The sequence below is a fragment of the Panthera onca genome, chromosome A1, assembly GCF_046562875.1.
Source record: "Panthera onca isolate mPanOnc1 chromosome A1, mPanOnc1 haplotype 2, whole genome shotgun sequence".
NCBI classification, from domain to species: Eukaryota; Metazoa; Chordata; class Mammalia; order Carnivora; family Felidae; genus Panthera; species Panthera onca.
The window spans coordinates 80,556,768-80,575,241 of record NC_138339.1 but is presented as its reverse complement, the minus strand read 5'-3'; the positions used below and the strand labels follow the sequence as shown (position 1 = coordinate 80,575,241).

At 38.5% G+C, this 18,474-nt stretch overlaps 1 protein-coding gene across 1 annotated transcript in view; it reads left to right on the top strand.

The window, feature by feature from the left end:
- The window catches only part of LOC132681143 (2'-5'-oligoadenylate synthase 1A-like), a 47,250-nt gene extending 30,020 nt beyond the window's left edge, over nucleotides 1-17,230 (top strand). Inside the window, exons 6-10 of the mRNA XM_060635314.2 lie at nucleotides 384-544; nucleotides 4,958-5,082; nucleotides 11,310-11,496; nucleotides 14,705-14,914; nucleotides 15,407-17,230. Coding sequence (XP_060491297.1) covers nucleotides 384-544; nucleotides 4,958-5,082; nucleotides 11,310-11,496; nucleotides 14,705-14,914; nucleotides 15,407-15,563 — 840 coding nt within the window. The 3' untranslated portion in view covers nucleotides 15,564-17,230. The remainder of the gene's footprint in view (nucleotides 1-383; nucleotides 545-4,957; nucleotides 5,083-11,309; nucleotides 11,497-14,704; nucleotides 14,915-15,406) is intronic.
- Nucleotides 17,231-18,474: the final 1,244 nt, after the last annotated feature.

Genomic DNA, 18,474 nt, shown 5'->3' with positions numbered 1-18,474 from the left:
TCATTGACAACTGCTAGGTGTGAGCTTCAGGCTTCACAGTGGTGAATTTGATTCCTGCCCCTGTAGGTTCCATACAGTCTAGTGGCTTTCAGGCAGAAAGAGTCTGAGAACTAGCAGCTCTCTGTCTTTGTAAGGATTTTCAGGATTTTTTGGAAAATTATGCTTTCTTTTTCATAGCTGAACCTGAATTCTCAGTAGACCGTGATAGATTGCTTTCTCCTTCTTCTGTTCCGCACCCCCCCGCCCAGGGTGAAGGGGGTTAAACTGCACATATTTAAGCTATTCCACAATGTTAATTGACCCTAAAATGCTACAACTTGAAATTTGTGCTTCCCTCAAGGTTAGTTTAGGTTTGACCCACATTAAATCCTTCGTCTTCACAGGGTGGTTCTTATATAAAGGGGACTGACACCCAAGGATGCTCAGAGATTGACATCGTGTTGTTCAGTGATGTGTTTGCCAATGTGAACGATTGCAAAAAACAACTGAGAGAAGCGCTGGATGCTCTGAGGGAAAACTTAAAGCATACATCACGTGGAAACAGGTCTGGGTGAAGGTGTTGCTGTGAATTCTTTTCTTCCACAGGTGGAAACGTCGGCTAAGGGAAATTCTTAGCTTGGTACAAAAGGGCATTATTGAGCAACCATTACTTCTGTATGCTAACATTAAATTTTTGAGAGAAAACTTGGAAAGATTGCCCCAGAGGCATTTTTTTTTAAGACTTCTAGCTGAACTTTCAATGAAATTTCACGAATTTGAGATTCTACGATTTAAGGACTAATTATGTTTTCCCCAGTGCACCTTTATTTAATTTCCATCCCCTAGCTGAAACCTGACTCTGAGGAATGCAAACAGGAAGGGGTGGGAAAGGTGCCTCCAAGTACCAAGAGTCTTTGAGGCACATTTGTCTGATAAACATTCCCTTCAGCTATATCCTGGGGTCTCTTGCTGATGTGGCTTTGCTGACATTACACACAATGTCTCTTTGCTCCAAATGTTGAACTAATCAGACCTGGCAGGGTTTTTTGTTTTTGTTTTTGTTTGTTTGTTTGTTTTGGTAAGTTCCAGAAAGAAAAAAGGAAAGAAATGCAAACACCTTGACGTGTTATTATTTATTTTTCTCTTTCATTTTTACACATCCTGTTATTTTTTTCAGTATAGTGAATTGTGGATAAAGAGAAACGCAAATATCCATGTTGTAAAATAAAGAAAGCATTTTTCCTGAGGAAAACAAACCAAGCTATGTGTCACTTTTTCTAAAATAAGATCAATGTTTTAAAACAATGTCCCAGAACTGTTTCTTAATTTAAATAATAGATTCATTACCAAGTCTTTGCTTCAAATGAGTATGGAGAAGTAGCTTGAATGTGTCTTTATTGAAACATACTACCTTCAGGAATACCAAACACCTACTAAATTGTGGTAGTTAGCGAAAGACTTCAGATGAATGGCATGATGGTGACAATAGTGACTGACATCCTTTGGGTTGGAAAGGCAGAAAGGGAAATGATGGAGTTTCACATACAATTACACTTTGGATGGAGAAAGACCACCTTTAAGAAAAAAGAAAACAAACAGGAGAAATAGGAGAATGTGTTTTTCATTTTTATCCATTGCTTCTTCCAAGTTTTCCCCATTAAATTTGTAAACTAAAGGTTGCATCATACTATTGTTATTATTATTTATCAAAACAGAATGTTAATGTACTCTAAGGCACATTAAAAATAAGAGTTAGGCTGTATTCTTTCCATGGTAACCTTATTTGGAAACACAATATTTGTTTTTCATTGTTAGGTCGTTTTCTATACTCCTTGCCCACCCAACTTCAAAGAACCTTATGGATTCACTCTCCCTAATGCTTTTTCCCCTCTTCCATATCTCAGCTGCCCTTCACTTGGAAAAAACAGCTCTTGAAAGTCTTTACTTTTTAGATTTCCAGAAGGAATTTTGAAGTAGAACCCATGAAAAATAACAACCCTGAAAACCATGGTTCATTTACTCTAATTGTTCCTGACTAAAAACAAGCAAACTCATTTTCTCATCTATGTTCCTTCTATTCTTTTAACTCATTAAGTAATTTAATTGAAAAGTCTTCAAAGTTGAACCGAGTTCCCAGGTAACCACCATCTTTCTTTTGCACCTTTTAAATGCCTGTTCATTTTCACTCACTCTGAGTGATTTTTCAAGGGACTAATGGTTTTAATTCAGCCCAGAATGTATTTTATCCCATATTTTGTTTGGTTGAATGGTTCCTGTGGCTAAAAAGGAGCATATTTTCTGAGAAGTAAGACTTAGAGGCAAACTGAGAAAAGAGGACTGTGAAGTCAGGAAAAGAGGCAGATTGTCCAAGGGTGCTGTTTGGTACTGATATCTGAATGGAGCAGCCGCTTTTTCTGGCTTTCTTCTCCACTACTCAGAGCAACTAAGACCATACCACAATTCATTTGAAGGGAAAATTGAATTAAAAATGGAGAAGAAGCAGATATGTGGGTCTGACAGTTGGTTTTGACTCCCACCCACTGAGAGAGTAGAGTTTATTGTTTCAGTTGATGCCTGGTTTTTGGTGATATATTGTTTGTTGCTGTTATTTTTAAAGCTATTCAGTTACTTTATTTTGAGAGACGGGTGTGAGAAAAACTCGTTCTTTTCCTTTGAAACTAGTCTATATCTTAATCTACCAGTAACAGCAACTGTTCTATGTCAGTCACTTTCTGGGCCCTGCTTATGAATGAAATCTCAGGAGACTTGCCCAATAAGCCCAAGTTACTGGAAATCATTTACATGCCAGAGGTATTGTGCTCCTCTCTTTACACATGAGTGTGTTTATTATTAAAAAACCACAATGGGAAAACATACTCTCAGCTTTTAAGGAGATGGTGCTATAAAGTGTCACACCTATAATAATTATGTTATAATTGGAATTTCTCCAGATTATCTCTTATTTCTTATTGCATTGATTTAGAAGTCTTGAAAACAAGAATCTCTCTTTCATTATATTATCCAGTCAGAGCATCTTAAAGCTCTCCTCTGAAAAATAGTCTTTTAAAATTACATTGCTGGGTGGCTGGGTGGCTCAGTCAGTTAAGCATCTGACTCTTGATTTTGACTCAGGTCATGAACTCATGGTTTGTGGGTTTGAGCCCTGCATCGGGCTCTGTGCTGACAGTGTGGACCCTGCTTAGGATTCTCTGTCTCCCTCTCTCTGCCCCTCCCCTGCCCACACTGTCTCTCTAAATGAATAAATAAATAAATAAAGTCAGATTGGAGGACTTGGAGTTGTCTTGATAAGACATGGACAAGACATGGCATGTTCATGGACTGGGTTGACAAGAATAGGAAGTGGCAAATAATATCACCTGAGGACTCCTGAACAAGCACTGCTATGACCCATGCCTCTTTTCTACTAATAAGATTAGCAAAAATCTTTTGGAATACTCATTGGACAGTAATGTGTATGTAAGGTAGCCTAAGATAGTGACATTCTCATTAACCTTGACCCATTTTAGAACTCTGAACTCCTCAGTGGATTTAATACTTCATTCAAACTCTCTGGTATACACAACAGTAAAAACTTCACATACCAATGGCCATGTCTCCTATAGCCCTGTCTCTTGGAATTTCTAGTGATTTTTTAAGATTAAAGCCAGGACACGTGCATAAAAAAATCTTAGATGCTTCAGCTGATGTTCTTTTTCCAAGTGGATAGAATAAGAACTGATTACCCAAGTAACACCTCATACCCATTAAATAAAAATGTTTGGAGGCCAGAGCATCTGTACTTTTTAAGGATCCCCAGGTGATTCTAATATGCAACAAAGTTGGGGAACCACTGTTACAGCCTGGTATGTTCACCAAGGTCTTTGCCCTAGTCCTTGTCTCCTCAGCTCTTAAGACTGAACCCTCATCCATGTTGTCTCATTCGGGCAAAACTATCACCAACCCCATTCAACTCTTGAAGACATTCTGCTTTATTTCTTCAGCCATGCCTGTCTCAAGCATCTTCAGAATTCAGCAGATGTTTGGAGGGAAAAGCAGGTCATATTTCAGATTCAACTCTCCACCCTTCCCTTTTGATCAGGATTGTGGCCTCCAAGTCTCTTAACATTGCATAAATCCCCTGAACTAGAAAGAGTTCTGCTGGTTTCTTTACCCCAGAAGCTTCTCTTCACACAAACAAAATCCATGTTTTCAGCCTCGTGTCTATTCCCCAAATCAGTGTATGTCCCCAGAAAGGAAAAAGCAGAGTTTCTGTCCACCTCTCCATAATCTGCTGTCCCCACCCTCATGGAATCTCAGCCTTTCTAGCTTCATCAACTCCCTGATGCCCCTCAAATACGTTTATATGTGGTTTTGAAAATCTAATTTTCTAGTTGTTCTGAATGAGCATCAATCTTCCACAGACTACTTCATTATACCCAGAAGTAGAAGTCTGATTTCTTTTAAAATATATTACTTAATCATATTCATGGTTAACAATATCTTGTGCCCCAATCTATATTCAGATAATAATTCACTTAAACATTACTTCTTAATCACCTACATGTCAGATATTAGGGACAGGGCAGTAAATAAAACAAACACAGCTCCTGCCTTTGTTCAACCAACACTCCAATATAAGAGAAATAAGCAAATAATGCCAAGTGGTAACTAAATGCTGTGAAGAAACATAAAGCAGGGTAAGGGAACAGGGAATAGGGAGGGAGCTCTTGTTTTAAAGGGTGGCCAGGGAATGCCAAACAGTGCAACGAAGACTGAAGCCTTGTGGAGTATCTTCCATCAATGTACTCTAGGTATAGGAATAGCAATTGCAAAGACCCTGAGAAGGGAACATTCCTGGAATGTTTGAGAAATAGCCAGGAGAGTAGCAGGGCTAGAATAAGGGGAAGGGTGGTTGAAAATCATCTCAGTTTCTTTTTTCTCTACTATTTCTCATGCCATGTCTTGTTCCTTTGTTAAGGATCCTAATGGGAAAGAGAGCACCATTGTCTTTAAGATTCAATTTTTTATGTACTGAAGGTCTTCACAATCATTCTTTTGAGATCATGGCCTGCTATGATGTCCTGGGGCATGCACCCTCCACAGGTAAGGTTTATTTTTTTTGTTTCACATGAAGCCTTAAAATGACTGCTTATTCAACATGTATTTATAGAGGACTGAGGACATCCAGACATAGCAGTGAAGTAGGAGTAGGGAACCAGGCTGCTTGTCGTAGTGAAACATTTAGTGTTGTTAGGAGACATTTTTTTTTTCCTGCAGCACATAAACACCATGCATCTGTCTGCCACCAGTTTTTAACTTAAGAAGTGTGATCAAGTATTAACTATTTGTCCAGGATAATGGAGTAGAGAAAGAGCACAAACGAAGTATGGACATGGCTTGCAGGGAGCTGCTGCTTGTAGCAGGAATCCCTATGTGAGCCTAAGCTGGGTTTGCCCCAGGATTCAGGCACAATCTGGCTGACTCAGGAGGGAAACTGAGTCTTCCCCAGTGGGAAAGATGGGTTAGGAACATAACTTTGGTCCAAACTCAACAGACCAGTATTGCAGAGAAAGGTGCTTAGTACTCAGCACCATTGGCTCATGCCTGTCTCTTGGAGAAAGACTTCAATAAAATTTGAGGGAAAACTAGACGAGCTGTTTCCTGGATGTCTGCTATGGCAGGCAGAGCTCAAGTCAGCACAACTTTGCAGCCTGAGTGGTAGAATGCAGCTCTGGGGTTATTGTGTGAACGAGGAAGGGGTCCAGAGGGCATGAGGAGCCAAGAAGTCACCCTCACTGTGACCTGAGAAGATGCAAGAACAGGCCTCTCTCCTTCAGGGTCTTACTTCCCCACTACTGGCCCGAAGAGTTGTGCCTTTGGCAGGCATGGCCACCCCGATGGCATAACTGTTTTTGGTGGGACCATCAGTGCTTTTGGTAACAGCAGCTACAGAAGACATCAAACAGCACAAATGATCAAGAGAAGATGATAATGGCAAATATCATGTGGTATAGAAAGAAAAAGTCTGCAAGCACATGTGAGATAGTCCATGGGGGCATCTTAAATAGGGGAGGAATTTGAGGAAACTCCTTAAAGAAATGGGAAGTGAAAATGACAGAGTCATAGAATGATATTGTGATGGCTACTGTGATGTTATTTTTATCCCTAAGATGTGCTATCTGAAATGAGATATGAAATATAGAATTTAGTCATACTTATAAAAAGAGGGGAATAAAGTATCTCCATTAGGCAAGAAGATTAAGGCCCCATTATCAGCTCCTCAAAATCCATATGTTGAAACCCTAACCTTCAGTGTGATGGTATTATGAGGAGAGGCCTTTGGGGAGGCAATCAGGTTTGGATGAGGTCATGGGGAATGGACCCCCAGGATGGGATCAGTGCCCCTCAAGGAAGAGAAGGAGACACAAGAACTTCCTCTCGGGGCCATGTGAAGCTACAGCAAGAAGATAGCCAACTGCAAGCCAAGAAGAGATCTGTCACTAGGAACCAAATCTACTGGCACCTTGATCTTGGACTTCCTAACCTCCAGAACTGTAAAAAAATAAGTTTCTGTTGTTTAAGCCATGCAGTCTGTGATATTTTGTTATAGTAGCCCCAGCGGAGGCCCAGATGACTAAGTGATTTATGCAAACATAAGTATATTCTCCAGAGAACTTGGGTGTTGAGTGTAGGCTTCTGCTTGACTTAGAACATTTATGTATGTATTCTCTTTGTGTCAATAGGTGGTACTAAAAGTACCATAGCAAATCATGAGCCAATATATGAGCAGTGATCCTCCTGTAGCTTAGCAGGACATATTAAATATTTTCACTGATCTATTCACTTATTTATCCCATTCAACCATTATTTGTGGAATATCTACCATGTGCTATTAAATACTTACAATGAAATAGACAGGAGATCAAGATTGTTGTTCTTTTGGAGCTCACATTTTGTAGAGGAGAGATTCCTAACCTTGAAATATCTGTTATTCCCTAAGGCTCCAGTCTATCTGTCTATCTGTTATTCCCTAAGGCTCTATCTCTATGTCTTTGCCCACTGTTTCCATTGATTTTTTAAGTTTATTTAAGTAATCTCTACACCCAACATGGGGCTGGAACTCACAACCCTGATTATCTAGAGTCACATGCTCTCCTGACTGAGTCAGCCAGGCACCCCTAGTGATACATTTTCTTAACCTGCCCCATCCTATACTCTATCTTAAAGTTTCTGCTCAACCTTCAAGACTCAACTCAGCACCAGCTCAACTTGCTTCTCTAATTCTTCCTAGACCTGACTCTTCTGCTTTCCCACAGAATCCTCCCTATATCTCCACCACAGCATGATCCTCTATACTGTCACTATGTACAGGTTTGGCTTCCCACAGTGTTTTGAGCTCCATGAGCATAAGATTTGTCTTTGTTCCTGGTACTGTATTATTCAATAACTATTCATGGAATAAAAAGAATTATTAAACATAACATTGGTCCTACCCTCTCAGCTAGACCCCAGAGGAACAGGTTGACTTTCTTGAGCTAGTTCTTTTACTAATCAGCACTGTTGGCCAATGTGCTCCTCACATTAAAATTCTCTTCTTTTGAGCTGTAATTTGTTAATGCACATGCAATACATGCCTGCCACGGTCTAGAAACTGTGTTACCATTGGGTACAAACATGAATAAGACATGATGAAGTTTATAGTCTGGAGGGGAAAACACATGCATAGGCTATTTTATTTTGTGTTGTTTGTTTATTTATTTTGAGAGAGTGAGAGAGAGAGAGAGCAGGAATGCACTAGCTGGGGAGGGGCAGAGAGAGAGAGGGAGAGAGAGAATCCCAAGCAGGCTCCATACTGTCAGTGCAGAGATGGACACGAGGCTTGATCTCATGAACTGTGAGACTGCCCTGAATCAAAATCAAGAAGTAGACGCTTGACCAACTGAGCTACCCAGGTGCCCCGTAAATAGGTCATTTTAATATAACATCATCTGTAATAAGACAGAAGTATAGGGAACTCTGAAATAAGGATACTAGGAAAGGGAATGTGACATCTTGGTCTATACTGCAGTGTTAGTTAAGCCTTCTTGGCTCTGATAATCTTGCTGATCCTGTAAGACTTTTTTAAAGTGCTATGATTTATCCAGCACTTATTATATGCCATACATAATTCTCATTGCCCTAAAATTAATCTCATTAAATGAATCCCATTTGGTTTGCAAAAAAACAAACAAAACAAAACAAACAAACACCTAAAATAATGACCCTCTCTCCAGTTTACATATTTAAAAAAAATTGAGCCTTAGAAAATTTAAGCAAACTACCCACAGTTTTGTAGCCAGTATGTGCAAGGCCTGGGATATAAATCCAGGTCCTTCACACTGTCTAGATCCTGTGTAGACTGATACAATGTCAAAGTTCTATAATGGGAAGAATACACTGGGCTTGAAGCCAAATCCCAGATCTATTTTATATTATCTATGAGACCTTAGGTAAATCATGGGAATCTCAAACCTCATTTTTTTAAATCTAAAAAACAGAGATATTGCAAGAATTAAAATATGAGATTCAATTTGAAATCATGTAGCAAAATGCTTATTAGCTCAATGAATATTTATTTAAAAAGATGATTCTAGGGGCGCCTGGGTGGCTCAGTCGGTTAAGCGGACGACTTCGGCTCAGGTCACGATCTCGCGGTCCGTGAGTTCGAGCCCCGCGTCAGGCTCTGTGCTGACAGCTCAGAGCCTGGAGCCTGTTTCAGATTCTGTGTCTCCCTCTTTCTGACCCTCCCCCGTTCATGCTCTGTCTCTCTCTGTCTCAAAAATAAATAAAACATTAAAAAAAAAAGATGATTCTATCTCCTTACGTCTTACCATAGGCTCATAAAGCTTTTGTATTTGTGCAAATTAATTCTTTCTCTTGTGTGCAGACTTCAAAAGCACAATTGTTAGCCAACAGCAGTTCGTTGGAAATTGTCTTGAGGATTTGAGGCTGTATCAGTAGCTCTTGAGCTAAAATGTCTCCCAGAGGAGATAAACATATTTTTACACTGGCTTCTAAGTCCCCTAAGTTCTTGAGCACAGCTGTGTGAAATGAACTGAAAAATCCTGAAATTGTTATGTAACCCTGCTTTTCTCCACTGATGATGGGGAGTGGATTTTACAGGACAACAATCCAGCAATTCAGACAAATCTTAGGATTCCAAGGAATTTTAGTGGGCAACTAAATGTTGCTAAAAATTGCCAGAGCAAGACTCAGATGATCACATCAAGTTTTCACAGGAATCTTGATGTCATTCCCTGCACACCTTACATAAGTGCTACACAATCAATAGTGTGGCCCATGTGCTACAATGCAGCCCAGAGCCATGAGATCTGACAAGACCATGATTGACAACATTCCTGCCCCAGATGTGATTCTCAGATCAGCACTATCAGCATCACTTAGGAACTTGCTAGATACAGAATCTTGGGTTCCATCCCAGACCTACTAAATCAGAAATTGCATTTCAAAAGATCCCCACAAGATTCTTGTGCTCATTAAAGTCTGAGAACCATTGAATTAGCCACTAATTAGGCGTTTGGGCTCAGATCTAACATGCAATAGAAGATAGTAGGGTGACAATAGATGGTTTAACTTCTTGGCCATGCTGACTTTGAGCCACCTACTTAACCTCTCTGACTCTCCTCCTCCTTTGCAAGCTGGAGAGAATAATAGTTCCTTTATTTCAGGGATGTTAAAGAGTAAATGTGTTAATAATTATAAAGCACTTAGAATAGTACTTGATTCAAAGCAAGGGAGCTAAGTGTTCCTGTATTTCAAATAATGGTGATGATGTGATAATGCTAAACTAAAGTTTCTTAAACTGACCTAAGTCACACAGAGTAGAAATAGAAGACCATAAGCATTAAAAATAAGTTAGGGACCACAAACTTGGGTTCTTGTCAGTGAAGACCTTTGAAGGAGGGGAAATGTTCATATACCAGTGGCTTTGAGTAGATTATCCCCAGGTCAGCCATGACATCTCATCAGATAAATAGAGTAAGTCATCAAGTATCTGGCACACTTATTGAATATCAAAATTTGAGTTAAATTATTGTTTCTTTTATCTTTTATGGTCATAAATCTGAGCTTCTGGCCAAGTCTGATTGCTAAGAAAGGCAGAGAAAAGCTCCGAGTAAAACTGAAAGGTCTTTTTTAATAGTTCAAATGACTATTGCCTGGAAGTTTGGGACTAGAATATGTTTGTTATAATATGCCCTTATAAGATATGTCCCATATACAACTCTATTTATTTGCTTATGTTTATCATAGTAATTTGATTTTACTCTCTAACCTGTTGATAATCAACCTACTATTATATCTCTGATTTGGCCATAAACAACTGGACCAGGATAAAAGGACTGCACAGATATGCTTGAGATTAGGGATCCAGATAAAGGCACATCAGTATTTTACTTTATGTAAAATATATTTTATAACTGACATAAAGTTACTAACCAATTAATTTTAAAATATGTATTATAGATGTGAAATTTTCCATGATTAACAAGTGTATCATTGTGTGCAATTTAGTTGGGCAGAAGGATAGGTATGTGTAAGGGCTGTCTAAAATAAATTCATATTAGAACTTCCAATTGTTTTGAATTGGGAAAATTTAAATAGATTATGATAAAAGGTACTAAACATTTATATTTCATACAGAGAGAATAAGCATGACCTGAGTAGATGTTTTATAAGGTTGTAGTATTAAGCTATTGATGGTCCTTCTTGCCATTTAATCTCATTTTCCTCCCTCATTAGTGGACTATTTGTTTTAAATTTGACCCGAATACATCTTTAAAATCATTTCTACCTTTATAAATACAATTAATTCCCTCGTGTCCAGGTGGTAGAATCTCTTCTGCAAGTATATATACAAATAAGAACAATTTAGATATTGAACAAGGGGAATTACATAGGTTATTGTTCAGAGAGTCTGATGACATTTAGTTTATATGTAGATGATATTTGCCTAAGGTACTGAAATCTGCTTCTGGGAAATAAACTTCCAGTGTGAATAGACAGAAAATCTGCCTCATCAGATTTTCTTACATCAGAGTTTGCTCACTTGAATTGCTCAGGCATCATGATGTTGAAGCTCTCTCTTTTAATTACTTGAGTAAACTGGAATAACTTTCCTAAAAAGAAAAAAAAAAAAAAAAAAAAACAACTTTCGTTTTAAACGATCAAGATCTAATTAATCAGAGAAACATAGCTCATTTGTATTGGGGAAGCCAAAAAAGAAGAGGGAGCAAATTCCCACAATGGTCTTTGTTCCTTGGTGTTAACAGATTTAAAACACCTTTACCGCAAACTGTACCTCTGTAACGACAGTGACTCAGCACAGCTGTGTGCCTTGGCCCTCTTGCCGTACCAAGTGGATTTTGTCAAGGCATCCGTGGTGAGGGTGAAGGAGCTCATTCGTTTAATGATACATTGGTTCAAGACGTCATTTGCCAAGTCCACCGAGGAAAATAAGTATGTAACCAGCACATGGGCACCATGTGAGCCTTCCTCCTTTCATATCCCTTTCCTTTATACTTCCAGGCCCCACCTCTTACCTTGGTAAGCAGAGGAGAGGGAAATATAGGGAGAGAGGAAGAGAGAGAGAAAGAGAGAGAGAGAGAGAAGAAAGGGCTGTCTAGAATATGGAACATCTGTATTACATTATTCTGAAACAATATAATGGTTTGGTAGGAACCAAAGAATAGAAACAAAAATATTCAGTGGCATAGCCAGAGGGATTGATGCAAAGAACGAAGCCACAGGAAAAAGAAAGGGGAAACTACCAGCACAATTTGAGCTTCAAGTGTTCCTTCTGCTGTAGCCAATTCTATCAGAGGCAGAGTTGTCTTTCAGAGAAGGGGGATCCTCAAACGTTGCTATGTGCATGTTCTTGATTCTTTCCTTGCGTTTGCTGGGAATAAGCTCTAACTTATAATGATCGGAGGTGAGGGAGACAGTGACTGGTTTGAGTATTTTAAGATAAACTTTTGATAAACAAAGACATAGAATATATCTGTTTGAATTCTCCTTTTGGCAGAAATAGCAGAGACAGGAGATTTACTATAACATATTTATATATGGCCACTTTCTACAAAGAGTATGTCTTCTTTGTCTTTGTATAAAGTTACTAATAATCTTGACTTGTTCATCTGAATCACCCACTGTTTACTTTGTATATTTTTATGTTTACCATAGAAAACATTAGTCACTTTGTAAACATATATTTCTATATAATTACTTCCTGTATCTAAACATCTCTGAACAGTCTATATGTTTTTTCTCATTTGGTTGAGCAAAAATTTATTATTAAAAATAGAAGAACAGAAGACCAAGAAAGAAAGTTTCTTGCCTGAGTAGATCCTTGGTCAGATTATAGGCCTGGTTTTGAAATCTAACACTGTTTTTTTTTTTTTTTTTTTTTTTTTTTTTTTTTTTTTAATGGAGAGCATTTAGAGGCCTGCAAAGTAGCTTATCTCTTAGCGTAGCAGAACAATAATTCTAATACTTAAAAAGGTGCTATTGTGGGGGAAATTGGACCACATATGTTATAATATGGTAATTGGTTTTCTATTTTGGGAAAGTAATCTGGTAGTGTTGTATTAAATATTTATTATGTGTTAAGGATTTTAAAATATTCAAACCATTTGTCAAGGTAATTCCTTTATAGGTTAAAAAAGTGATAATAAAAAGTGAAAAAAAAAAGTTTATTTATTAGTTGGTTTCAAAAAAGAGTTGAGGTCATTTATATTAAAAATATGTCCTAAAAAAGTACTAAAAATAGAGATTTTTAAGAAAAGAGATGAGAAATACTTCGAGAACTAACCTTACAGAAAATAAATGCATTTAAAGAAGTAATTTGTGTAAATATATTCAAAATAGTACTGCTTAAGATAAAGAACAACAAAAATGCCCCTGAAGAACAAATAAACTTGCACACAAATATGATGAAATACTATTCAAGACAAATTTGGGAAGCACGGTAATTAATATGTGGAAGAAGTTACATGAAACAATGTTAAACGACTAAAACATAACACAGAATAAATAGTATGAACATGTATCAGAAGTATGAAAGTACAGATGTAAATGAGCTGTAAAATGTGAGGGAAAATAGTCTAATGTTTATTAAGTTTTTTCCCCCTAAATTTACTCTCATGTCATATGAAGAGCATCCTCTGCCTGAGTGGTTTTCAACCATGACTTCCTTTTGGCACTTGGGAATACCAGCTGGTTCAAGTGGGGATGGATTTGAAGTCTGGTGTTTGTTGCTGTCAACCCCTCAGGGAGTATTGTAAGAACTAAATTATTGATAGTCTGAAATCTGGTTTGCTATTTCATTACCAGGACAAAAAATTTCGTCTCCTTTTAGTTTTTCCTATTTTCTTTACTGAAATAAAAATGAACAACCAATAATGATAGTAAGAAAATATTTCCATGCTATTAGGGGAAGAACTGCATGATTTTGCAATATGTCCTCAAAAGAGATTGCACTGGCTAATGAATGCCAAGGCAACAAAATATGTGTTTGGATATCAACCAACATGGAATCCTGAAACTATCTGTTTTTTTTTCTCCCATGAGTTTGTTTATAACCCCTGGCTTTAATTTTTATTTTATTTTCCCCTGATGTACATAAGCTGCAGTTTAAAAGACTGATGTAAGAAAATTTTCCTTCTTCACTCCAAATTCCCACCTCCCTAACAATGTTTAGGACATATTCTGCCAAATTTGTTTTTTACATATGCTTAATTTTTTTAAAAAACAAGGAACAAATGGGTTTGTAGTTTATGTATCACTATGAACATTGTTATTCATTTAATCTATATCTTTTTATAGCTGTACCTAGAGAGCTACCTTCTTTTAATGACTACAAAGTACAGTGATGTTCAAATACAAGCCACATATGCAATATTAGATATTCTAGTACCCACGTTAAAAGGTAAAATATAGGAGTGCCTAGGTGACTGAGCTGGTTAAGTAACCGACTTTGGATCAGGTCATGATCTCATGTTTGTGAGTTCGAGCCCAGAGTCAGGCTCCGTGCTAACAGCTCAGAGCCTGGAGCCTGCTTCAGATTCTGTCTTTCTCTCTCTTGCTGCCCTTCCCCTACTCATGATCTGTCTCTCTCTCTCTAAAATAATCATTAAAACAATTAAAAAAATAAAAAGGTCAAAAGCACTGATGAAGTTAACTTTTAATAATATATTTAGCCACTATATCCAAAATGTTATCATTTCAACAGGCAATCAATGTAAAACTTATGAGTATTTTCCTTTTTTAAATATGTCTTCAAAATCCAGTGTGTGCCCAAGTCAGACTAGCCACATTCTCTACAGAATGAGTAGAAGTGAAAAATGCTGACCAAAGCGATGGAACATACCAAATTTTAGTAGAGTTGACTGTTTTAATTTAGAAAAAAAGACTGTATTAAATTACATCCTCACCAATAGAATGTGAGAGTGTCTCTTTTCTCACAAACTCACCAATGTTAGATATCATAATTCTTTATATTTGGTCCATCTCATTGGTGGAAAAATTGTTTGATAAACAGTGAGATTGAAAAGAGAATTTCTTGTTTTGTAAACTGTCTTCTGAGCTTAAATTTTTCTCGTAAGTGAATAAATCTGTCTTCATTTTCTGGGTTAAGGGAAGTAGATAACCCTTCGTTCTGTGTGTCTAGATTCCGCAGACTTCCCTCCTCTTACACAGTGGAGCTCCTTACAATTCACATCTGGGAACTGGCAGGAAAGCCGCTGTTGTTCAGCCTGGTGCAGGGAATGAGGGCAGTCCTCAAACTTCTGGTTCGATACACAGAAATTGATGTCGTTTGGCACAGACACTACCATCCCAAGTTCCCCATTTTTGTAAAGGTTAACCAGAAACACACCAGGTAAGTATGTATCTTCTCTATGCCCTTAGGCTATAAGAAGCATGTTTACCATCAAGAAAGTCTGGAGCAAGGAGTTGCTTTATTGTCATTCATTGTAAATGAGAAGGCCTTAATTACCACAAAGCCAATTCCCTTTGATTACTTCTCACAGAATCTTACTTCTCAAGGGTGAATTAAGAATAATTTGAGTAGAATGAATCAAATGTGGATGTAGATGGCAAATGGGGAGGTAACTGAAGACTGAAACCAGGGAAGAAATGCCTCCCGAGGTGAAGAGGAAAAATGAGAGGGAGTCAGAGTTGGAGGGGCAGAAGCAACTTGCTGTTTTCTGATAGGTATTAGTCCCGCGTGGACTTGCTTCCACCCTTCCAAGAGTCCTGTTCTTAACCAAATTCCTTTTTTTAACTCTGACATTCCCCTTTCTCACTATACTACAAATTGAAATTGAGTTTAGAAATGAATAGTTTTGTGTTCTGTTTTGTTTTGTTGTAGGCCGTTCATTTTAGACCCCGTAAATCCTACTGTCAACGTGTGTGACACCTGCAATGCCTGGGACGAGGTTGCCCTGGTGGCGAGGCATAGCCTGTTGAAGCCTCTTTTCAGCAGAGTAAGAGCTGAGCCCCCTTGGCTTTTCACAAACAACTGGTAAACTGGACAAGGAGCTACTCTCCTCAGATTTTTTTTTTTTTTTTAATTTTTAAAATGTTTTTTATTTTATTTTTGAGACAGAGGCAGAGACAGAGTGTGAACAGAAAAGAGAGGGAGACAGAATCTGAAGCAGGCTCCAGGCTCTGAGCTGGAAGCACAAAGCCAGATGCAGGGCTCGAACCCATGAATCGTGAGATCAAGACCTGAGCTGAGGTTGGATGCTCAACTGAGTGAGCCATCCAGGCACCACTGTCCTAGATTTCTATGAAGAAAATATAAAGGACACAAAGCACATTCCCAGTGAGAGTGCTCTGGACGAAAGGCAGCAGGAAGAAAGCTTGTCTTACTCTAATTCACCATATTAGTGACCCAATCTTTAATCAACATACTGATGTAAGTCATCATTTAAGATAAAAGGATCTATTTCAACCTTTAGGAGAATTGAAACATCCTCCCCCATGTTTTGGATTTGTTTGCTTTGGTGGTCTCATGACCAAAAAACATTAAAACAAAATCTAAGTAGCCACAGTGAATAAATAAAACAAAACTCCCAGGTCATTTGAGAGAGAATTATCTGAAAGGGTAAAATAACTCCCATTTTTTAGTTTTAATTCACTATCATTTCAGGTTGACTTTTCAATTCTCCTGGTAACCTAGTATTTCATTGGGTCACCTGTGTTTTCAAAATTTCCCTATGAAAACCTGCTTGCATTAAGTATGGTGTATTCGCTTCCAGACATAAACTTACAAATGAATACATGGAAAGATGGAAATATCTGGAAAAAACACAATGGATTGCCTCAAAATAAACTGTTCCCAAATCATTTTATGACTGCCTATGTCACGACTCAGGGGTCAGAGTGGAGCCATTCTTAAGGTTTCAAGGTGCTTAGCCATAAGCAAGGATAAATAAAATACTCGGGCTATTGAACTGTCCAGTTCTGCAACAACTGTTTTCAATTGGTGGTATCAGCTGTTTTCCTTTCTATTAAGTAGCGTTAGCGGCCACTGATAATGAAAGCCAGAGCCCACCAGAAATAGACCAGAGGAAATTTCCTGACTCACTTGCATAGCAACAATTCATCAGCATGGAAGATGTATGAAGTGTGACTTCAGATTAATGCGAGTGATTAGGCTTATCCACATGACAGAACTCTTACATATAAATGAGCACTGGCCCCTTCAGGCGAGTCCTCAGAGAACTTGTATGCTTATATTCCAGTGATGTGATTGGTCTGGAAACACTTTTGGACTTCCCCTCAGGGGAGAATGTTCTTTTGAACATCCTTAATGGTGACAAAATTTGTCCTTTGAGGGTGGATTTGATTTTTGGAAATGGTACAATGTATTCATAGTGGACATCTGTTGTTTTCGTCTACCCAGAATCCTCTTACCCAATTACAGGTTGAAGAGACTGCATTTGTTCTATTGTTCACTCTGCCTCTGAAGACTCTCAAGGAGAAATATTTTTAAAATGTCTTAGGAGGTGCACTTCGGTGGCTTAGTCGGTTAAGCCTCTGACTCTTGGTTTCAGCTGAGGTCATGATCTTGTGGTTTGTGAGTGTAAGCCCTGCCTGGGACTCCACGCTGACAGTGCAGAGCCTGCTTAGGATTCTCTTTCTCCCTCTCTCTCTGCCCTCCCCTACTCATCCTCTCTGTCTCTCTTGAAATAAATAAATACATTTAAAAAAAATAAAAAATAAATGTCTTGGGAAATGTCCATCTTTCCTCATTTTGGTGACTGCACCCATATCCACCTCAGGTGACTCCTCCCCCTCCTCCACTAGATCTAAGTTGTTTAGATGGGATGACTTAACCACTAGTTCTATGGGGACAGACATGTGATTCGGGCCTGGCACAGTGATTGTTTGAACTGAAACACCACAATAGCGCTCAGTTCTGGGATTTGGGTTTGAACTGCTGGGAAGAGAATTTCTTCTGCTGCTATGAGGGAAGCATGACACTACTGGTCACCATCTTGCCGCTCCAGGGGACAGCAGGCCTAATAATGAGGCTGACACAAAAGAAAGCCGTTTTGAGAAATGAGCAATGATACACATGTGCACACTTATGTACATGTCTATATCATGAGAGAGACCAAGTCCCGGTTTGTGCTCCTGGACCCAGATGTACTTGCAGCAAAAACTATCCTGGGACTCTTGTGTCACAAGCCAATGAACTCTCCTTTTGCCTAGTGGTTTCTATTTGGATTTCTACCTTACAATCAAGTGAGTCCTGACTAGTCTAGTAGAAGAGAGAAAGACTGGTGAATGAATTAACTCATCATCAAGGAGTAAGGAAGGCACCAACACACTGTTAACAAATTTCTACTGAAGAGACATTCATTGAGCACCTGCTAAGTAGTTGATCTAAATAGTCCAGTTGCTAAAATAAACCAGTCAGTTCAGGATGGCAAGAAGCTTTCAGCCAACAAAAGAAACTGCTTTTCTTCCTTTGCTTGCATGGATTCAGGGGACCATTTCCAAAGAGGAGTTCATGACAGGAATGTCTTTGCCAAAGACAGCATTCTTGAGGATTGTTAGAGAAGGTAACCAGTTTTTTAAGAAGACAACAGTCATTTGAGATTATGAATTCTGTCTTTTTAAAAATAGAGTTCTATTTTCCCTCTGTGGTCATACCTCCTGTGGAAGGTGAGAACACAGTGCAGCAAGGGCAGGATGAGATGATCAGCATAGGATACATAAACTTATTTCAGAGCTGGGAGGACTCCTGGCCACATTGGAGGGGGAAGGGGAGTGAGTGGGGAAAGGTGATCTCTGTCCCAAGGTCTAAATCTACTTTCCTCAGCAGCATGTTTATCATTCGAAGAGGCTCTTTCTGATGTCAGTTTTTTTGGGTCTATGCTGAGGATAAAAAATCCAGAATAATAGAGTATGATTTTGCTCTGAATG